The following is a 22,487-nucleotide window of genomic DNA, read 5'->3' on the forward strand; positions in this document are numbered from 1 at the left end:
GGAGAGGGACCAGGCTTTAGGTGGGGAGTAGAAAGGGGAACACTCTGGAGGCACACATGCAGAGTTAGGGATTCTGGCAGTTTCTGCAGGAACAGGAAATGACCCCCCCTCCATGCAGCCTCAGGTACTGGTGAGGGTAGACTTCCCCAGGTGTGAGATAAGATGACCAGGGAACAAGGGGTGGGAAAGGTGAGATTGACACCCCAAACATACAGGACTATCAGGTTGTAGCTCTCTTGTCAACAGACCCTTAAGAACACTGAGTTGTCTGTCCTCCATGTCACCCTGGGAGCTGTCTGGCTGGTGAAGGAACAGGTGAGGTCATAATGAACCTAAGGATCAGCCCCCCCCCACAGGTCATCTGAAGGTCATACCCTGCAGATATCCCATAACATCAGAAGGGGGAAATCTAGTCCCTTATGGTGAACTGATGTGGGAAGTCGGCCTGGGTGCTGCAGGGAGGCCCAGAGGACCCCCTAAGGACCCCCTCTGGTTGGCAAGGACATCATCCAAAGCACACACCCTCCCCAAAGGAGCAAAATTCAGATTATAAATAATTTTTTATTCTCTGTACAAAACTTCTCAATCTATGAAAATAAAGTTTGCAAAAGGCAAAGTAATACTTGAGCCTCAGAGGCCAGGAGACTGGCGCGCCCCGATCTACACTATGTACAGATCTCCCCAGAAGGGAGAGAGGCGCCTTGGAGCAGGGCCCCCTTGCTGTCCAGGAAAACCAAATCAGGCCCCCTCAGCGGAATGACATGTACCTGTCTTCCTTTAGACAGGAGAGGGAAAGCCGCTGGGTGCCTGCAGAGGTGACACCAATTGCAGGGGCGAGGCCCCTGCAATCCCCCGATCGGCCACCAGAGGTCAGCACCACCCTGGCCGCCGCTCGTCACGATGGGGAGCGGGCAGCGGCAGCGGGGTCGCGCGCCTTCTGGCCTCCCGCGTCCAGAAGCAAAAGCCCTCCAGGGTCTCCCAGTCTCCCGCCCCCCACCCCCGTCCGCCAAGACAATGCAGTGCATGGGTGGACACCGGAGTCTCTGGAGCTGCCTTTTGCATGGAGGCTCCGGCCCGGGACACAGCCAAAGGGCGCCGAGGTGGCTCAAGACGGGCGCTGGCGCCCGGGCAGCCGGCGGGCATCTAGCTGGAGGTGACCGTGGTCCCGCCGCCCAGGCGCATGAGCATCTGCTGGCAGTCGTGCAGCAGCCGGCGGTCGCCGAGCTTCTCGAGCATGCGCTCCGCCTCGGCCAGCATGCCCACGCGCTGCCCCGGGGACGACAGGAAGCAGGGCGGCAGGTAGCAAGAGGCCAGCAGCAGGGCCTCGGCATGCTCCCGCCTTGTGGGCCTCGGCTCCAGCTCCACGCCCGCACCTGCGCACAGGGCTGCGTCAGGGGGCCCGGCCACACCCAGGGGACTGCAGAGCCCCCCAGAGGCCCCATCGCTGCCCTCCCCACTGTCTTAGGCACACCCGCGGAGACTCAGACCCTCCCAGGGCTGCGCGTGGAACACACTCAGAGACACGCTTGCACAGTCACGTAGCCCACAAAATAGTCACCGCACGGGATTTCTCAGGTAGATAAGCACCCTGAGGTCCCCAGTCTCTGTTACACAGCGGCCCTCAGCATCCATCCCACCCTGTCTGGGCCGCTCCCTGCTGGGCTAGGAAAGCGCCCCACCCCCCCCCAACAGGGCGCCTCCACCTCTCTCACCTCCTTTGCTGCAGGGGCCCGCCCTCCTCCTCAGACTGCGGTCCAGCAGCTGGTGTGTCCGCGTGGGACTGGCGCCTGCCATCAGCCGGGCTGTGGCCTCATGTAGAAACACCTAAGCCAAAGGGGGCCAGGAGAGTAGGGGCTCAGGCCAGGCCCCCCGCTCTCTCCTCGCACCAGCTGCCTCGTGTCCGCACTGGGAGGTAACGGGCCTGTGGGCACTCACCCGCCGCATGGCTGGCCGGAAGCTCTGCGCCAAACGCCTCAGGCCACTCAGGTCCCGCTGGAAGCCACGCAGCTCGAGGGCAGAGGCCTGGGCTCCACTGCTCGGGCCCTGCGAGGCCTGGGCTGGTGCAGGCAGCTGTTGCCGCCGCCATAGGCTCGTGCGCGCCACAAGGAGCAGGTCACACAGGAGCAGCTGCATGGCCTGGGGGTGGAGGACAGGGGTCAAGGGGGAGGTCCAGCCCTGGGAGGGGAGGGTGGGGGCCCACGGTGCCAGGGGCCGGCTCCGGGCTGCACTGCCGAGGCACTGCACCCGCCTCACACACATGCAATGCAACAGCAATGCACCGCGGGGCCGCCCGCCTCTCCAGGCCTCCACACGCACCACCTGCCACAGGAGCAGCCTCCAAGGAGGGCCCGGCCACCACTCACCCCGCCTCTCCTCCAGGGCATGGGGGAACTGAAGCCAGATGGGGCAACCACTCTCCCCTGGACCCAAGCCTTAGCCAAAAGCAAGGCCAGCTGGGCCCCCAGTACTGTGCTGTCGGGCTAACCCCACAGTCTTCTGCAGCCCAGGGGAGAACGACCCCGTGGACCTGCCAGGCCCCTGCCCCCACCCCTCACCTTGTCAATGGAGCTGCCAACTGGTGTGGTGGCCAGGCTGTCCTGCAGATACTCACTGGCCTTCTCACAAACGGTCAGGCTGGCCGGGCCAGACTCTGCCTTCCCGCGGCCCAGCAGGGCCCGCGCAGCCCTGAAGGAGTGCAGAGCTGCCCTGGGCAGAGGTTTCCTGTTGGGGCCAGGGCAGGAGTGATGGTCAGACCACGCCACAGGCCCTCACTGCGCTCCCACAGCCCTGGCTCCAGCTTCATGGGGAAGAAAGGGTGGTGATCCCAACTGCACAGAACAAAAGTGGGGAGTGGGGGAGGGGGGCGCGGTGCTGAGGGCCAGGGGCGCCGGCCTGCACTCACTCTGACTCCTGCAGGGCGAGGGGCAAGTGTTCCACCAGTGGGTACAGTCGTTCAGCGGCCTCCTCGTCCCGCCGCAGCCAGTGGGTCACCACAGCCGTCAGGGAGGCCCACCACTTGGCCACTGGGTCTGTGCCTGCAGGGAGCCGGGGGGGTGGGGGTGCTCCCTGAAACTCTGCCACACTGCAGTTGCTGTGGAGCTGGGGCTGAGCAGGGCGGCGCAGGGCAAGGGGCCTGGGGGCTCACCAGTGGTGGCGGTCCTGCTGGAGCTGATGGAGAAACCGCGGGCCGGGGCCCCGGCGGCGTCGCAACAGCTGGTCAGTAGCTGCAGGTACCCAAGGGCATCTGAGAATTCCCTGGAGCATGAGACACTGGCTATTAGGACAGGTGGCAAGGGTCCTGCCAGCCCAGGGAGGACACTGGTCCTCCTCACCTCCCCACCGGAACGTGGTCTGACTTCTTGGCTCTACAAAGTGCCACTGTCTCCCCCTGCCAGGCTAATGTAAACTGAGACCCAGATTGGAGCCGAGATCTACCTGACGTCACACAGTGAGTAGACAGTTTCCTGGCTCTGATCACCCCCACAAGTCCCTGGACATAGCCACTGCCAGACCCCGGGGTAGAAGGTTCTTGTCTCGTGGGGGGTCTGGAGACACTCACCTGTCCCCGTCAGCTGATGCAGGGCTGGGGCTAGGCTGGGCCACACAATTCAGTGCTCGTTCCAAGAGATGTTCACGGAACAGCTGAGTCACCTGGGCCAGGGGGTCCACTGTGGGGAGGAGTGGGTGAGTGGGGTGGCAGGAAAGCCCCCCGCCATACTCCCCTCTCTACACCAAGGCTTCTTTCCTGGGCACACGGGTGGGCTTGGCTCTGGGACAGATGCAAGTTGGTGGATGAATATCCTGGCCTCTGCCCTTGCAGAGGATAACCCACCATCTGACAGTGCAATCTGCTCCATACACACCCTCCCGTCAGACCTCTTCAGGACCACTTTCCAAATCAACCACCTGCCCCCAGACCTCTATCTCCCTGTTTGCTGCTGAAGAGCCCCGGCCCCCAAAGCAACAACAGATGGCCAGGCAATAAACAGATGTGGGCAGGGACATCTGGAGATCTAGGGGACAAGGGATGGGGAAGAATGAGGATGAGAAATGGGAATGGGGCACTGAAGGGAGGGATGGACGCTGGGCACAGGGGGAGAGAGCACCTGGGTTCCCAGCCGAGCTGTATAGGCTCTCCCTCGGGGGACTGCACACGGCCCAGTCCCCGTCCACGAAGAAACGGTGGCCCACAGGGTGGCAGAGCCACTGCATGGCAAGTGGCACTGAGCCACTCTGTGCCAGGCAGGCCTGGCGGGCACTGCTCAGGAAGAAGCGCTGTGGGGAAAGGGAGCTGGGCTGTCACACTGGACCCCGGCAGGGGCTCAAACGCAGAGCCTGGAGCCCAGCCCATGACCAGGTGCCGCACCCTGTGCAGCCCCTTACCCAGGGAGCCACAGTCACAGCCGCAAAGACAAGCCCTAGCCCTGTCCCCACTACCCACTCACTGTCAGAAAATGGAAGGCCCGCGGGAGACTGGTCTTGACCCTTAGTGCAGCTGCCACATAGATCTCAGCCAGCGTGGCCACAGACACAGTGTCCCCTGAACATTCTGCCAGGTTCAGCGCACTCAGTGCCAGGTTGGTGGCAGCGATGTGCCCACCCGTGTACTTCCCTGGAAAAGACAGGGCATGAGGCCAGGGTGGGGTGCGGAGGCAGCAGGAGCCCCTGGGGCCCAGCTCCTGTCCCGCCATACCCATGGTGTGAAGCTGGTGCAGCTTGTGGTAGACAAGGGCCGCGTCTCGGGCACTGGTACGGGAATCTGCCTGCAGAGCGCAGTCCCTTTGCAGGCCCCCTGCCAGGCCGGCCAGCCAACGGCCCACCCGGAGACGTTGCAGCAGATGGCGGGTGAGGCTCCAGAGCAGGCTGCAGGCCAGGTCCAGCTGGGAGGTGGGCAGGGGCCGGCCCAGCGCGCGCAGGGCGAGCCCCAGCTGCTGGGCGGCCTGGGCGAAGGCCCCCTGCGGATGGGGGTTTTCCAGGAGAAGCGGGGTCAGAGCGCCCTGAGCACGTGATTTCCCTCTAGCTCTGAGGATCCCTCAACCTCGAGTCCTCCACTAGCGCTGGGCTGGGCCCCCAAGGGTCAGTGGGGGTCCGAAGGGCAGACAAGAGTGGAGGGCAGGGCACTCACAGTGAGCCCAGCGCGTAGGGAAGAGCGGGTGATGCCAGCACCTTCTTAGGTGCCACTCGCTCCCTCCCGGCCCAGCCTCCATCCCCGTCCCAGGGTCTGACCCCTTACCCGGGCCAAGTCCAGGTCAGCCTGCTTGCGATGCCTCCAGAAGTGCACAGCCGGGCCTGAGTGGGGCCGCGTGACCGGCTCTCCATAGACAAAGAGAAGCGCCAAGGCGACTAGCACCAGCAGCCCGTTGATCAGCCACACCAGTGGCGGCAGCAGCCATGGGGCCCAGCCAGGGCCATCTGGGGGCAGACAGAGGCCTAGGCACACAGCGCCCCGGGAATGCAGAGCCCCAGCCCACAGGCCTAGGGCCTACACCCCCAGAGCCCTCATTCCCACCTCTCCCAAAGGTACCCGTGCCGGCCTGTCCTACCTCTGTCCTCAGTGCCCAGCATGTTGCGCCCGGAACCCTGGTGGATGCTGGTGGCATACGAGGGGCCAGAGAGACCCCAGCTGCCCATCAGGGAGGCCAAAGGGTTGCAGGAGAGACAGACGAAGACGAGCGCACACAGGGCCAGGCGGGAGCGGTCCAGCATGCCCCGGCTGTGGGGGGACGGCAGCTGTTCTGGCTTTACCTGGTGGAGGCAGGCAGGGCGGTGAGGACAGGGCGCGAGTGGCCCAGGGAGAACGGCTCGGGGAAGGAGGGCTCCGCTCTGCCTAGCCTTCTGTGGGAGCCCACATGGCTGCAGGCCTTGGGTTTTCTGCCTATAAAATGGGAGGTGGGGTGTTAGGGGCCTCTTCCCGACCGGGTCTTGGGGCTCAGAGGATGTCACTGGGAGACAGACAGGGACCACAGTACAGGGCCCAACCTGGCTGTCCTCGAAGACTGGGCTGTCGGGCTCAGAGTCACTGCCACTGCCACTATTCCTGCTGCCAAGGGACAAGGGGCTGCTCCGGGAGGGCGAGCCTGCGTCTGAGGGCGGTGGGCTCAGTGTGTCCACCACCTCAGGCTTTATGCCCTCCATGGGCACGTCCAAGTTTCCTCCACTGCCACAAGCTGACACCAGGTCCTTCAAAGCTTCTGTAGGCGGAAGAGGAGTAGGGCTGGGTGGGGGTAAAGGCCAGAGACCCCATCCCAGACAAATCAACTTAGAGCCCTGGGCGGACAGGCGGACTGGGAGTTGGCCTAGCTTCTGAGGACCAGTTTAGGGCCAAAGGAGAGGCTAAGGGCCCTCGTGGGGTCAGAGACAGGGGTGGACCAGGGCTGGAGGCGGGGCCAGAACCAGGGGCGATGGGGGGCCAGGACTCACTGCTTTTGTGGGCAGCAGTGCGCAGACCCAAGTTCTCCTGCTTGAGTTTCTGGTTGCTCTGTTGTAGGAAGCGGATGTAGTCGATGGCCTTACGCAAGACAGCAGATTTATTCAGCTGCAGGGGGTGGGAGGGAGACAGCACAGGTGGCCAGTCAGGCCTGGCAAGTGGGCACCTAAGCAAGGGGGCGGGGCTGCTTTGCAACACAGCTGCCTCAGGACCTTTGCACTTGCTGTTCCTTCTACACAGAATGTTCTTCCCTTGGAACAACCTCCTGCTTCATTTTCCTCCATAGCACTTATCACCATTCGGTGTACTCTAACCCTTACTGATTTCTCTTGTTTGCTGTCATCCCCCCAACTAAAATGTCTGTTTCTCGACAGCAGGACTTTTGTCTTTCTGTTCACTACTGTATTGCCGGTGCCTAGAATAGCTCCCGGTGCACAGGGGCTCCTCCATGAAGTTTAGCTGAATAAATGGAGCTGGCCAGGCCTGCGTAGGCGGAAGCCCAAGGTGCGGTCTGCCCAGGCGCAGGCCCAGACCTTCTCGTCCTTTCAGCTGCCTCCGTCCCCAGGCTCGTCGCCAGCTGTGCCTGCGCACGTCTCTGCCCATACCTTCGCCTCAGTGCCCACCACCAGGTCCTTCAGCTCGATGATCTTGTCATTGATGGAGGAGCGGTAGCGCTTCTCAATGGCGTTGTGGGCTGTACGCTTCTCACCACGGCTCTGGGCCGAGCCCAAGGCCTTGCCGCTGGCCACCAGCCGGTTGATGGGCAGCTTGTCAGTGTCCACTACCAGTGGCACTGTCGCCAAGATGGTTCCACCACTCACCAGGGTCTGCAGAGCCAGACATGGTTACCAGGAGGGCACGCATGTGTGCAGACCCCATACCCTCTACCCTGCCCATGCCACCCACCTGCAAAGGCCCTGTCTGCACAGCTGTGCCAGGGGCCAGGGAGCCGACACCCGCTGCCTTCATGGGGGCTCCCATGTCCGTTTTCATGGTTGTCAGGAGCAGAGAGTCTGCCTTGATGAAGTGGGGCTGTAGCAAGACCTGGGAGTGGGGGGGAGGGCTCCGCTATGAATTGTGTGCCCGGCTCAGGGGCTGCCACCTCCCCAATGCCTGGCCAAACGCCCTCACCGGGACCTGCTGGATCTGCGAGGTCACACTGGTGGTTCCAGGGCCCACTGTGGGGGTGGCTGCGGCCGTCAAGAGCTGCTGAGGGGCTGCGCTCTGGACCTGGGTGTGCAAGGAGATGGGTGGGGCCCCTGGCAGGCCAGGCAGCGGCTGTGGGGTGCTCCCTGGAGGTGTACCTGCAGAGATAAAGGCTGCCCTTAACCCACTTTCGACCTGCCCCTCAGGTCCCTGTCACGGTGTGACCCTGAATGAGTCATTACCCCTTGTGAGCTCCGTTTCCTGTCTGGACAGCCCCTGCCTGACGCTCTGACGCACATGTGCTAACTTTCCAGCCAGGCATGTGTCTCTGGAAGGGCAGCACTGCTGTGGACACCCTGGCAGAGTAGGAGGCAATGCTTCACCCAACAAAGGGGACACAAGTGCTGCTAGCAATGGGCGCGTCTCAAGCAGCAGAGAAGGGTCTCTAAAGCCTGCAAATTCCCCTCCTGAGCCCAGAGCAGACCCTTCTCCCTGTGCCCCGCCCTCCGCACGTCCCCTTACCTGTGGAAAAGCCTCCAGGAGGACTCGAATAGCTCAACACAGGGGCAGAGCCGAACTGCGGTGGGGCCGGGGTTGGAAAGCTCTGGGGCAGGAGGGCCCCGGGCAGGGGCTTCGGGGCGGGGGGCTGCAGGATGGTGAGCGGCACTGGCTCCTCCTTGATACCAGGCCCAGGGGAAAAGGCAGGCACAGAAGGGTACATCTTCAGTGCAGGTGCAGGCTGGGGAGGGGACACAGGTGAGGGTGTTGCCTTAGGCCCTCCCAGGAAGGCTTCGAGTGGGGAGTTCATCGTGACATGAGTTGGAGACAAGCTGCCCGGGGAGGTGGCTTCAGGACTGGGGGGGTCTGTGCCCCCTGCTTCGCCCCCAGCATAGGGGGGGTCAAATAGGCCAGGGAAGTCACTGTCTTGGTTGTTGATGAGCTGAAGCATGTCTGGGGAAAGGAGAAAGGTTGTGTGAGCGACAGTAGGGTAGGGGCTGGCCCTGTCCAGGGCACAATACATCTGCACGTCCCTGCCCACCCTGCTGTACGTGTGCAAGCAGTACTACCCCCGTGAGCCCACGCTCCCAGACACACAGCCATTTCTTGGGTACCTGTGACATCTGGAACAATGCCTAGCGCTTCCTGTGGTATCAGATAGTCCTTGCAACAACTGGACGAGGTCAGTGCCAAGCAGGGCCAGGGCCCCACACCTAGGCTGGGGCAGAGCTGGGGCTTGGGCCCAAGGCTGCCGACTTCAGAGCTGCCATCACCTACCCATTCCTCCGTAGAACAAACCAAGGTTTGGGGCAGAGCCAGCTGCTGGCCACGTGTGTGCCCACTAGTGTGTCTCTGCATGATCTGGACACAAGCCCAGACTCTGGACCCAGCCAAGCAGCCTCGGGATCCGGCCATTCAAGGCTTCTGTTTCCCTTCTATAAAAGCAAATGTTGTCTGTCCTAACTCCTTCCTCCTCGTACAGACTGGGACACACTCCCCGCCAGAGCCCCAGCCTGGCCACAGGCCCTCTGCCCCAGCTGGCGACTAACAGCCTTGCTGGGTCAGCCTGGGGCTCTCAACCCACTGGGTCAAAGTGCTCTGCAGGACCCAGGAGCACAACTCTGGGAGCCCCAAGTGCTCCCGATATCCCCAGCCTGAGCTCCCAGCCCTGTCCACAGTTGAGGTGGGGCCTGGGCCAGTTGCCTCCTCTCACTGCGTCTGTTTCCTCATCTGTACAACCCAAAAGATCAAACCCTTTTTGGTGGGGCTGCTGCGAGGCTTTGCTGGGCAGGCAGCTGGCACAGAGTGGGGACGCGTGTCTACTGGTAGGTGCCCAGGCAGGAACGTCGCTGCAGGAGGGGACTCCCTGTGGCTTACAATAGAGTAAGATTGGGGTGCCAGGCTCAGCCTCCTGGGTCCTCAAACACAAACACTCTGTGGGCCTCCCAGGTTTATGCAGGTCATAAAGTACTTTCACTTGCAGGGTCTCCCATCCCTCACCCCAATTCTCATTGAGCTTTTTTGATAGATGGGGAAACTGAGGCCGCCAAAGAAAACTGATTGAATCCAGGGCTGGAATCCTGGATTGGGACAATCCAGAGCTCCTACTGTCGGCCGGGAGAGCCCAAGGATGCCCCCCAAAAGAGGCGTCCCCTGGGCGACAGAAGGACAACCGGTCTTCCTCTCTGCTCCTTCCCCCTCTAGCCCAGAGGGGCGGCAGATGATGTGGGAAAGGCACCACCTATTTCTCACTCCAGACGCTGGGCTGAGATCTGGGAACTGGGACACCTCCCCCTAGGAAACCGGCTTTTTCCTACTCTGAGTATCGCAGCCACCACTCAGACGCCCCCCTCTACGGGACCGGGAAGAGTGACCTCGCCGCAGAGATGGAGGCTCTGTCATTGAGGGGTGGGGGGTCCTCCACAAAATACCTTCGAACGTGCAATCCATGGCTCTGTGGCCGGCGCCTGCCACCCCTGCAGGGCGTCCAGGCCGCTGGCCTGCGGGTCTCGGCGCCTTCACCTGTCAGGGCTCCGCAGCGCTTTAAAGCCCGCGGAACGAGCCTCCCGCCCCGCCCGCAGGCCACGCCCCCGCCCGCAGGCCACGCCCCGCCCACCCGCCCCGCCCCGCCCTCCCCGGGCCGCGGGCCGGGCATGGGGTGAGCGCGCCTGGCCAATCAGCGGCCGCGCCACGGCTGCACTAGGGCCCCGCCCACCCCCGACCGCGGCTCCAGCTCGGGTTTCACCCGCGGTGCTGGAGGGGCCGAGGTTACCCGCGGGCGCCGGCCTTTAACCCGCTAGGTGCCAACATCGCCGGGGTTACTGGCGGTCACTGTACCCCCCATCGCAGCTCCCGCCACCCCAGTTACCGGTGCCGCGGAGCGAGCACAGGGCAGGCAGGTCCCGGGCAGGGAGGCGCCCACACCCTGGAGCTCACTGACACCCTGAGCCGGTCTCCTCTCTGAACCTGTTTAATCCTCTCGAAAATGGGACAGTCACGTCTCCCTGGCAATGAGAGGACACAGGAGTTCCTCACTCAGTATCCAGAAACTCTTAATTAAAGCCAAGGGCTGCTTTGTGTTGGGTACAGGGACCTCCCCTTCCTGGGGCAGTTCCAGCATAGGGCCCCCCCAAACACACACACACACACACACACACACACACACACACACGCCCTGCACGCGCGCCCGTGACAACAGGTCACTGCCAAGAAACTGAGGCCCAGAGTGAGGAAGGGAAACCCCTACCCCAAATACGCATCAGGGAATCCTTGAGTCTTCCTGACTCCCAGCACAGAGGGATCTGGGTCCGAGATGGAGGGGCAGGAGGTCAGTGAAATCTTCCCTGCCCCCCAAAGTCTCACAGTCCCCCAGCAGTCACCAGGTAAAGCCATGGGGTCCCGGCGGCCAAGAGGGGACCCAATCCCTAGTGCAGAAGGTAAGGAGAGCAGGGTGTCAGTCCTAGGACAAGAGGCTCCGAGGGTCTTTTGAGGCGGTACCTAGGTATTTCCCCTCTGTGTGAGGTCAGAGTTACACACACACACACACACACACACACACACACACACACACACACACACACACAGCCCAGGTTGCCAGCCCCGGCTTTTGCCACCAAGCAAAGCAGCCCACCAGCAAGGCCTGACTAGGGCTCCAACCACAGCACCAGCCTGCTGTTCCTCCTGCCGCCTAGAAGGGGCGAGCCCCCAAATCCGGGGCAGGCAGGCATGGTGACTGAGCAGATGGTGCTGGGCGTGGTGGTGGGGGGCTAGAGCCCTCTTAGCCCCAGTGGCTCTCCCTCTCCAGGTGACAGGAGGACACTCCAGGAGCCAAAATGAGGAAACTCGGCCTCATCTCCCTCACATGCACCCCGTTCCCCCTTTTTCCCAGTCCTTCCGTGGCTTTCTAGGGGGTGCTAAGCACAACAGAATTCTCCTCTAACGACTCCATCTCCCTCTCGCCTCCACCTGTGGGTGCTCCCATTTTCCCTCACCCCAAACACACACAAGCAAACACTGCTGTTGTAAAGGCCCTGACCTCACGTTGAGTAACCGAAACAGGGAAGGCCCGAGTCCAGGCTCCAGTTTCAAAAGCAGACGCCATGGCTCCATTCTTTCCTTACTGTGTTCCCCAGTTTTTGAGGCCCCGCCCCTTCCTGCCCCATCCTTCTCTTCCCTTCACCACATTTTCTTTTTTCTTTTCCCCCTTCTTCCGCCGACCCTCACTCTGTCCGGTTCAAGCCGTTGTTTCTCAGTCTAGTTGAGTAGGACACAGCGCCCTGGCCCCTGCTGGTGTGATGAGCCTCGCGCTGTCCCCGCTGAGGCAGTCGGTCGCCGGTCATAGGCCGGCCACTCACGGCAGCCCGTGGCAGCTCCCGCAGGCTGCCGGCCGCTCGTGGCGACACACGGCAGCCCGGCTCCAGGGAGAGCCTTGCTCACAATCTTCGCTGTGAAGGGCGCAGCTCACTGGCCCATGTGGGAATCGAAGGGGCGACCTCGGACTTAGGAGCACGACGCTCCAACCACCTAAACCACCGGGCCAGCCCCCTTCCCATTTTCTCGCCTCCTTTTGTTTTCCATTCCTCACATCTTTGTGCTCTGCCCCAATCCCATCCAGACTGAGGAGGCCGGTGGAAGATGACAGTCACTCCCTGACCTTCTGAGCGTAGCGGGAGTCAGGCCAGGCTCCAAGAGGAGGGCTAGCCTTGGCGCGATGACAGTTTAAGCTGGGACACAGCAAGAAAGAGGGCTTGCGTGCCACAAGGCATCTGTTGGCACATACAGGAGCCAGCCATCCCCCGGACTCGTGGCCTGACCAGCCCCCATCTCACTCCCCATCTCCAGAAGCTCCATGCCAGGGCTAAGTCTGGGGGGTGGAAATTCAAGAGCCCCCAACAGTTCTCCCAACACCCCAGATGCAGCTAAGGCGGCAGACCCCCTCTGTGCCTCATGTGCTGTGTAATGCAGCGCAGCTACCCCCACTCTTGAGCCTCCACCCCTGGTCTCCAGACGGGGAATTCTAGGAGAGCAAGGGTGTGAAGCACCCGCCCCTCAGCAAGATCTCAACGAAGGTTAATCCCTCTGCAGCAACAGGAATGGTCTAGAACTAGGCAGTCAGGTGGTGAGCTGCCCGACACTTGGAATATTCAAGTCGGAGCTCCATATCCATTTGATGGAGGTTGATTTATGGAGAGTTAGTAGGTCTGGGACTGGGGTGAGGCAGGAGAGGCACCCAGGGCACAGTTTAAGGAAGCCCCGCTCCTGCCTCACCGTGTCCTGGCCGTGAGAGCCAGGACTTTGGGTCCATAAGGCTGGCCATGGCTCCCCAACTGGGGACCATGCTCAAGGCAGCTTAGCACTGGGAGTGCCGCTTGAAGGCAGGCTCAAAAGGCCCACGGGACTCCTGCAAGCACGCTCTGCACCTAGGGAAGAGGAGGAGGCACAGACTCTGGGTCTCAGAAGGCCCATCTTCCCCCACCCCTCCCATTTTTCACCCTTCTACTCCCTCCCCCAGCCTGGATTCCTCCTGTTTCCTCTCCTTCCCTGATTCTATCAGGATCCAGCGGGAAACCTGAAACCCCTCCCCTCCTCCTGGGCTCTACCTTCAAACCTCCTTCTGAAGGCAAATGTGGGGCAGCCTTTTATTCCCTGGCCTGTTTATTCAGTGAGGCCAGAATGGAAACCCTGGGAGGGCCCCACACCATCAACTTGCAGGAGCCCAGCTTTGACCATCACAGGAGCCTACAACCTATGTAACATGCATGAGGCCTTGAACCCCAAACTCTGTTTACATGCTTCCCAGGACAGGGAGCTCACCACCTCCGTAACGTGGCCTGGTCCACGAAGCTCAGGTCTATTTCTCTGATAATACCTATTGCTCTTTCCTAAGCGTGTACTGTGTATCAGGCCCATGCCAGGCACTGGGGGTACAGGGGCACAGCACAAAGTCCTTCCCTTGTGGAGCTTATGTTCCAATGAGAGACCAATGGTTTGCAAATACATGGAGAAATGTGGGTGCAGGTGGTGATAAGCACCATGAAGAAACTGAGGCAGGATCGACAGTGTGAGGGGCCATTGTAGACGAGGTAGTCAGGGCAGGCCTCTCTGAGAAAAGGCCTGAATGAAATGAGGGAGCAGGCCAGGTGGGAGAAAAAATGTCCTGGGCAGAAGGAACAGCAAGTGCAAAGGCCCTGAGGTGGGTGCCAGCTTGGTACGATGTGGAGACAGTGAGGAGGCCAGTGTGGTTGTGGGGTGGAGGGGAATGGAGGTCAGAGAGGCAGCCAAGGAGCTGAGATTCCAATCTAGGTTTGACTGTCGCCTGAGCCAACGACACCAATTCTCCAGGGAACGGGCAGACAAGAGATTTGCAAACGGTCCTACTACGTAGTGTAGAACACAAAGGTTCTACTGCGTGATTGTGAAGAACAATATCCCATATAAGGCAGGAGCACCACAGGGGAGGACATGGCTCAGGGGACCCCCGGGTGTCCCACTGCTGCCTGCCTGATGGAGGGCGCAGGGTGGGGACGTGCTCACCACATCCGGAGCGCTGGCACCCTGCCTGCCACCTGCCCCTGCTGCTCCCATCCACACCAACTTGATCATCCCGAGGACTCAGGTCAGCAAGTCTGCATGTCCTCAGCTAGTCATGTATGTGACAGGGACACAGGCTGCCCTTTGTGCGCTCAGGGCTGCCCCAGGCTGTGCCGGCTCTTCCTGGAATGGGACGGGACTTCTAGACGGAGAGGAAGAAACTAAGACTCAGAGGGTGGCCACATGCCCAGGGGCCCACAGGTGCCAAGTGGAGAATCTGGGGCTCCCACAGGCCCACCAACCAGAGCCCACACTTACTAGCCCCAGCCTGCCAGAATAGGAGCCCCAATTCCAGCCGGGTTCTGCCTGACTCTCTGTCACCACTTGTCTCAGGTCAGGAAGCATGTGTAGAGGAGACAACACAAAGCTCTTTAAGGCTCAGCTGGGAGCCCATCAAGGCAGAGCCGAGGCCTGAACCAACTCTGAGACCCCAGGAGCACTCGAGCCTCACTTTCCCTGTCTATTTTCTGAACATATCATGCGACTTACTCCTTCCATGCATTTGCCCAGGCTATTCCATCTGCTAGGAATGCCCTCCCCACTATCCTTTGTCCACATGGCAACCTCCTATTCCTCCTCCAAAACTTGCTCTGATGTCACCTTCTCAGATCCTTCCCTCATCTGTGCCACTCCACACACCAAGCTCGGACCGAGAGACCCTGAACGTGACCTGTAAGATGGCCATGACACAAGATGCAGGTTGGCACCAATTCAGATATCTTGTCCTAGGTGTGAGCTCAAGGCACCTACCGTTCTGGAAGACGGAAGACAACCCAGGGGCCTGAAGCAGTGGCAATTTTGGGGGTAGACCTCTGCTGGTGAGCAATTGTTCCCAGTCTCAATAGTGCTGTGCGTTTCTTTATATAAATTATACCTATTTCTTCCTTTCGGATTGTTTCCCTGCAGCCTGTTTTAGACATGAAATGGGTGTGTGGTTCAACGGCAGCATGCTGTCCTAGAACCATCAGCCTACTCTCCGGAAAAGATAAACCCTTTTACAACCTCCCCTGTAATAAAGTGTCCCATTTCCTCATCGCATTGCCAGCACTGGGTTTTATTGGTTTTATTTACTTTTGGTTGTTTTGTTTAGCCTCAAGAGCTGTGTGACAGGAAACTTCAAGGTGCTTCGTTTGCATTTCCAAAGCTGCCTTGAGGCGTTTTGTGTCAAGAACCGACAACTGGTCTGAGACTCAGCAATACTGTGGTGTTTTTGTGTGTTTTTTTTTTTTTAGGGAGGTCACAGCTCACAGTGGCCCATGCGGGGATCGAACTGGCAACCTTGGTGTTATTAGCACCAAGCTCTAACCAACTGAGTTAACCGGCCACCCCAACACTGTACTTAATAGCTTCTTTTGCTGGAGAAATAATCCCTGCAGGGCCTGGCTTCCCAGCTGCTTCTAATTGGTCTCCAACTCCTTTACCCCTCTCAGCTGCCACTGGGCCCAGGCCACGCAGGCTGGGTGGCAAGGGGACTGTGGTGAGGCTGTCTTGAGGCCTGTATACTAGGTGACAAGGTGACAACAGCATATCTAGGATTCTTTCTAGCTCTAGTCTCTTTATCTGTAAAGACAATGGGCTTGCTCCTCAGGGGTGAGATGAGGGAAAGGGCAGGGGGCTCCCCGCTGGCCTGCCCGCCCCCTTATCTCCCACACAGAGCCAGAATCACCGAGATGGTTGGATGCTCAGAACTTGGAACCATAGTCCAGAACATCCTAGAAACTTCCAACACAGGCTCCTTGGATAATGGCTGCTAACATTGTTTAGCTAACATATTAGGTGCCAGGTCCTGGGTAAGTGCTCTAAATGATAATAATAGTAATTGGCACTGGTTGAGGGCCTACTGTATTTCATGTACTGCTTAATTCCTTGACCTAAATGAGTTGACCAGATGGCCACAAGTCTAAGAGCTGGTTCCTTTATTCCCAGTACACTGATGAGAACCTGAAGGTCAGAGCTTGAGCCACTTTTCTCTGGCCACATGACAGGGGCTAAATTTGAAGACCTCTGGACCCCTAGCCTTCCAGTTGCAGGGGGAACGGGGATCCCAGAGCCCTGAGAGGGTCAGGCTCGCGGGAGACAGCTGGGGTGTCAGTTGGGAAGTGGGGGGCTTGAGCAGAGTTCCAGGTCAGAGTGGGCCTCGCCAAGCCACAAACTCCCCAGGTGGCATGGACCCCCAGCCCTGCCCCACCTCCCACCAAACCCCACACCCAGCAGGGAAATCACACACCTGGAACCACCTCCAAGACTCCGCTTCCCAGGAGCCCTATGCCCATTTCTAAGGCTCTCCCATCCCCTGAAAACACCCCCTCGTGGGACATGTGTCTCATATTGTGCAGTCCTACTCAGTTCCCGGGTCAAAGGGCATATCCACAGGGCCTGCTGCTGGCAGGAGTTAAGGCCAGAGACACTTCCTCTGGCCAGCACCGCCTTTCCCACCTTGGCTGCACCTCTCGATGGGGAGAAGTCCAGAACCCAGGCTTTTGTCCGGAGGTGACCGCTGCCTGGGGCTGACCAGGTCACTCTGGATGTTTATGTGCAGCGAGGTGACCATTGGGCAGGAGGTAACTCCCAGCCATCTGCCTGCCTGCCTCCTTGGACCTGCTCCCAGCATGCTTCTCTCTGTCCCCCAACCCTGTCCCCTCAGAGGCTTCAGGGGGCTCAGAGGCAGCAAATCTTACAGCCTCTACCTCCTGCTTTCCAGGGGAGGCCCCTGAAGTTCAGAGAGGGCAGGGTACTTTCCCTAGAAAAAGCATGAATGCACAGCCACCATGGGAGGGCTTTCTGCTTTCTGCTGTCCTAGGTTGGGCAGGCCGGATACCGAGAGGCAGAAAAAGGGATGGGGAGGGGAGCATGTCTGATAGGAGAGATCTCTCTCAGGCTGTACCCCTGAGGGGCTCTGGACACAGGAGCACGGGAGAAGGGGTGTCATACCGGAGCGGAGTATGTTTCTGGGGTGGGGAGTGTTTGAGGGGTAGGCTCTGGATGGAGAGAAAATGTCCCAGGAGGGGCAGGTCTTGAAAGCCATGCTGAGACAGGGAACTTTGTCTTGGGAGCACTGGGGAGCCATGGATGATTGGGGAACAGGGGAGTTATGTGCCCGGATTTTGGAGCTGGGCAGTGGGCTATGCTTTCTAAGCAGGGCCCATGTTTTGTGGGACCTGGGACAGAACTGGGCACATGGGGAGAGGAGTGGGATGGCAGTGTAGCCACCAGTGTGTCCCCACCAGCAGAGCCGGCGTGGACCCAGAAAACACTCAGACACACATGGGCTGGGACCTCAGAGGCAAGGCACCCCTGGGGTTGCTTCAGACATCTTGGGAGGGACCCCAGGGCCAAGAGAGCTCAAGAAAGCACTGCCAAGAAGAGGGTAGGGGGAGGTGAGATCCAGGAACGCTGCCCTAGCTTGGCAGACCGCAGGGGTATGACAGATAGAGAGTGAAGATGGAGGTATCCAGGCAGAGGCGAGAATGAGAGCGCCCCGGCAGCCCCTCAGCCAGGCCTCCAGAACTCCATCTCCAGTCACCTTAGAAGCATGTGCAAGATCTGATAAATTAATCAGCGGCAAGGTGACAACTGCCATGAGCTGAACAGTATCCCAAACATGTACAACAGGACCGCTCTCGATTTCCCTCTGTCCCTGGCCACTAGACACCCCAAAGCACAGAACAAGAGAGGAGGCGTGGGGAAGAGACGGAGTTCATCGGAGGCCACTGTGCACTGTACCCAGGGCGGCGCCTTCACCCATAGAACCTGGGACTGCTGCTGGCAGCTCCACCCCAAGACTGTTCACATGACAGACGGCTTGGCCAGGAGGGCAGGCAGGAGGGCATGCGGCAGGGCCAGGGACAGGGCTCCAGGCCTGTGGCTGCCTCTCGGGTGCCAGGCCTCAGTCTCAGGATTCCAAGGCTGCTCTGGGCTGGGGCCCAGAGGGGCCTCTGACCCCTCTACGACCCCAGCACAGCCCCATGTGGGGCAGCCTCCCGGGTTCCCTGCTCTAGTCCCCTAATCTCACTCTTAAGAGCCCATGGGTTAAGCACTAAGAGTATGGGCTCTGAAGCCCACAGCCTGAGTCTGGATCCTGGCTCTGCCGTGTTCTGTGAGCTTAGGCAAGTCACGTAACCTCTCTGTGCCTCAAGACACTCAGCTGTAAGACAAACATCGTAAGTGTACCCACTTGGGGTTGTTGGGAGTACTCGGTGCTCAGCACAGCGGTTGGCATACAGAACGTGCCCAGTTAGTTCCCTGTGCCTTCTGTGATCGTCCCTCAGAGGAAACTTCTGACACGTAACCCAAACACTGCACTGCCCTGCTCCAACCCACTCCCCAAGACTCCCCTGTGCCCCCTGGGCCCGGCCCAGCTCCACATCCTGGCACTGCCTGGCCCAGCTCTCAACCCGTGCCCCATATGAGACGTGGGCACCTTGGGCCCTGCCCTCCACACCTCCAAGTCACGTCTCTCTACGCCTCGCGAACCCACGCAGCGCCCCAGCACTGGGGGGAGGGTAAAGCCTCAGAAGCTGCGGCCTGGGATCAGCAATTCCCCCCGAGAGCCTCAGCCTATCTAGGTAGCTCAACAAGGATCCCTCCGGGCAAAGACTGGCCTCGGGGGCCACTGCAGAGCGGAACAAGACGGACCAGGGGGCTAAGCAAGGACACCTGATTGTTGTCTGGCTGTTGACATGGAACAAAACAGGTGACCAGGGACCCAATTCTAATTTATAAAAGTACAAATTACTGGTTGCCTGGGGCTGGGGTGAACCAGGGAGCAGTTGTAAATAGGCCTGAGGGACATTACTGGGGTGACAAAAAGGTTCGACAACTGCTGCTGCTTACCCAGTTTGGTAAATTTACTAAAACTCACCGAATTGTATGCTTAAAATGGGTACATTTTACGGTAGGTAAATTATACCTCAATAAAGTTGTTTTTAAAAAGGAGATCAAGAGTGTGCAGCCATTCCAGAAAAATATGTACATACACACAGGAAATAATCCCCCACATAATTAACAGAGATTATCTGTGGGTGGGGGGGGTTCTTCTTTTTGCTCACCTGTGCGTTCTGATTTTTCTACAATTCAACGAGATTAGTTGTATAATTAGGGAAAAGAACTGAAAGTCTGAATAAAAACCAAGAAACCAGGGCCGGCCCAGTGGCGCAGGCGGTTAGAGCTCCATGCTCCTAACTCTGAAGGCTGCCGGTTCGATTCCCACATGGGCCAGTGGGCTCTCAACAACCAAAAAAAAAAAAAAAAAAATTAAAAAAAAAAAAAACTAAGAAACCCTCTGCCGCAGGGGCAAACGTCATGTCCATCCCAGCAAGACACCGGTTCCTTTTTTCTCACATACTAGAGCTGGGGCCTAGTCTAATCGCCAATTGCCTCCACCCCCAATGGCTGCCCAAGCCCTTTGTGTCCTGGGGGAGAATATTTCTATAAATGAGTCAATGAGAAAGGTCTGTGCCAGACCTGCATCCAGATACACCTACTCTGATTTGATGTCCCAGCTCCCAAATCAGAAGGGAAGGGAAGGGAAGCATTCTTATCCAGTGGGGGAAATTGAGGCTTGGGGGTGAGAGGACTTGCACAGTATGGCAAAGTAAGTGAGTGGTGTCCAGATTTGAGCCCTGACCCCGAAGCCATATTCATGGCGCCTTCCAGGCTCCCCTCATTGTGGAACTGTTAGTTGAGCCAGGCTCAGATCTCCCCAGGACCTGTGGTTTGGGGTTCAGAATGCAGTGATGGGAAGGCTGTTTTGGAAAAGCCTCATAATCAGGGTCTCTCCACTCAAGCCCTGCCCTAGCCTGGCCCCAGAGGAAAGCAAGCTGATAAGCCCCCAGCTGGCAGCCAGCTGGGCTGCTCTGCAAGGCTGAAGTAGGGCACAAGTGGGTGGCTTAGATGTGTCTGTTCTGCCAACCCCAGGGAGGCCACAGGCTCCATGGACATATCCATTCAGGTTGTGGGAGGTTTGAGTCCTGAGCTCTTGGCCTCAGTTTCTCCATCAACCAAGTGCAACTCAGCCAGTGTCGCTGAAGGGCAATTTGGGGCAACTTGCTGGAGCCTCAGTGAGCCCTGTGTAGAGTGGGGCAACAGCCTTCTAGTGGGTACCTGCACGGTGGTCCCCAAATCCCTTCTCTGTATAACAACCAGAATGTGTTGCTTTAAAAGATGTAAATAAGCCGGCGCCACGCTGCCTGTCCTTCCCTGGCCAACAAGGCCAAGTGACCCCTTGGCCTACCTTCCCAATCTCACCTCCTGTGCATTCATTCCTCCAACTCCTCAAACTCACGGCTTTTGCCTGGGCCACCCTCTCCGCTGGGAAAACATCCTTGCCAACTGGTCCCAGGGCAAGGGACTCCCAGGTCTCAACTAAAATCTGCTTGGAGAGGTCTTGCCCCACCACTGTACCCAAAGGAGCCGCACCCCTGCTCCATCCCAAAGTGCAACTAAATATCTGTTTCCTTGGGGATTTTTGCACCCCCAAGAAGGTGAGGAGCCCAGGTCTGTCTGTTAACTCCCAGTGCCTAGGACAGGGCCTGGTATTCAGAAGAAGGCCTTAGCGATGCGTGTCTTGGACAAGGCGAGCCAGACCCTGGGGGAGGGGCGGGAGGACGCGCCGTGCGCACGCGCAAGAGCTCCGGCGCGGAGCTGAACTCTCGGGCCGGAGGGAATGACCGCGAGTAACCCCCGCGCTGACGTCACGGCTGGAGCAGGGGCGGGGCCTCGGGAACTCCCGGGTCCCAAGCTCCCGCCGCGGCTACCCAGGCGTTGACGACTCACTGGCCACGCAGCGCGGACCCCCGAACCCCGAGAGGTGCACGTCTCCGGGCCACGAGCCTCCAGGGAACCGAGCGCGGCGCGGCCCGAGACGCCAGGGCGGGCGCTGGGAGGCTCTGCACAGGCTGAAAATCGAGGCTCGCAGCGCGCAGCCCAGGGACCCAGCGAAGCCCCGCGCCCTGCACCCGGTTCGGGTGCACCCGGTTCGGGGACACAAAAGCCAGGCGCCGCCTGCGCGCCCCATTCGCGCGGAGCCCAACTGGCCCGGACGCACCTTCGATGTCAGTCAGCAGCGCCGCGTCCAGCTCGCAGGGCTCGGCCAGTGCCTGTTTCAAGGCAGCCTCGCTGAAGGGCGCCTCGTCCATGACGCAGTCGCCTCCTCCGGGACGCCCGCCGGGCCCGCCGGCCTCGCCGACTGTCTCAGCGAGCGCCGCCGCTCCGCGCGTCTGCGCCCCGCCCTGTCCTCGGTGGCGGCCGGGTGCCCGCGAAAAGTTCCTCCGAAACTGGGTTCCCCAGCGGCGGCTCTGCAGGACGGGCAGGACGGGGCGAGGCCTTGCGTGGGAGGCCCCGCCCCTTGGTGGACGGCCCCGCCCCACCCGAGAGAGAGTTGACCCAGCTCCCCGGTGGGCCTCGCAAACCTGCTTCTCTACCACAGCCCCCTCCAGTCATTCATTTTATCCAGCCTCGTGCACAACTGCCTCTGGCCGGTTACTGCGGGAGCTCGGCATGGCCCCTCCACGGGCCTCAGTTTCTCCAGCCCCAAAGAAAGCGGCTGAGTGGAAGCCCCACACTGGGCCCGTCCCAGAAGTCTCTGGACTTGGGGAGTGCCCCCACAAACTTCCTACATTTGGCTTCTTAGAACCAGACAGACCCGTCCAAGTTACAGCTCCTAACAACCTGCCGTTTGGCCTCAGGCCAGATTACATCACCACTCTGCCTTAGTTTCCTCAGCTAATAAATAACAGGGGCCTGACGATGCCTCTCCACAGGTCGGCTGGGATGGTAGGGATGACAGGCTGGGGGCTGGGCCTGTGAGACCAGCCTGTCCTTCCTCAGTCTCCTCAGGTCACATTGGCCTCCCGAGGAGGGGGTGGCCCAAGAGGAGCATTGAAAAGGCTGGAATTTCCCGTCCTAATTTAATCTGCTTTCCTTCCAAATCTGGTTGTGGGGATGGCAGATGGGCTTGGGGGTCAGGGGACCCAGTCTGACCTCAGTACCCAGAAGGACAGGAAAACCCAGAGTTCCAAGAAGCCAACCTACCTGCCCAAGGTCACACAGCTACTCCGGGACTGCAACAGGGATGGGCCCCAGGGCTGTCTGACTTCGAAATCGGTGCTTGTCCCTGGGAGCAGCCAGGATTGGGGGGTGTCAATGCAAAACACCCAGCTTAAGAGAAAGTTTATAAGAGTTTGGTCTGAGCCAAACTGATGACAATTGCCGGGAAGCAAAATCTCAACGGATTGAGAAAATGATCCACGAAATGGCGGTTTGCAGTGTATTTTATACATAGAATCAAAGGAGGAAGGTTACATGAAGTCCATTGGTGATAGATTGA

General features: G+C 59.6%; 1 protein-coding gene across 3 annotated transcripts; it reads right to left on the reverse strand.

The window, feature by feature from the left end:
• Positions 1–541: 541 nt before the first annotated feature.
• SREBF1 (sterol regulatory element binding transcription factor 1) lies at positions 542–21,452 on the reverse strand. Of its 3 annotated transcripts, none has more exons than XM_081029660.1 (19): positions 21,207–21,452; positions 8,096–8,524; positions 7,559–7,731; positions 7,334–7,471; positions 7,033–7,254; positions 6,421–6,535; positions 5,980–6,191; positions 5,544–5,745; positions 5,234–5,412; positions 4,694–4,955; positions 4,446–4,612; positions 4,107–4,275; positions 3,560–3,668; positions 3,146–3,255; positions 2,903–3,035; positions 2,556–2,721; positions 1,936–2,136; positions 1,713–1,824; positions 542–1,373 (listed from the first exon to the last, which is right to left on the reverse strand). In XM_081029660.1, the coding sequence occupies exons 1-19, from the start codon at positions 21,295–21,297 to the stop codon at positions 1,144–1,146; spliced, it is 3,420 nt and encodes a 1,139-aa protein (XP_080885786.1). In that variant the 5' UTR covers positions 21,298–21,452; the 3' UTR covers positions 542–1,143. The 3 variants fall into 3 exon arrangements, with proteins under 3 accessions (XP_080885786.1, XP_080885787.1, XP_080885788.1); XM_081029661.1 differs by lacking the exon at positions 21,207–21,452 and adding an exon at positions 10,003–10,122; XM_081029662.1 differs by lacking the exon at positions 1,713–1,824.
• Positions 21,453–22,487: the final 1,035 nt, after the last annotated feature.

This window comes from Rhinolophus hipposideros (genome assembly GCF_964194185.1).
Source record: "Rhinolophus hipposideros genome assembly, chromosome: 20".
Taxonomy (NCBI): Eukaryota; Metazoa; Chordata; class Mammalia; order Chiroptera; family Rhinolophidae; genus Rhinolophus; species Rhinolophus hipposideros.

Coding starts and splice junctions, on each gene's coding strand:
- SREBF1 (XM_081029662.1), bottom strand. CDS start 21,297: ATGGACGAGGCGCCCTTCAGCGAGGCTGCCTTGAAACAGGCACTGGCC. Junction 6,536..7,032: donor TGGTGGGCACTGAGGCGAAG/GTATGGGCAGAG, acceptor CACCCCCTGCAG/CTGAATAAATCTGCTGTCTT. Junction 5,413..5,543: donor GCTGGGCACTGAGGACAGAG/GTAGGACAGGCC, acceptor GTCTGCCCCCAG/ATGGCCCTGGCTGGGCCCCA.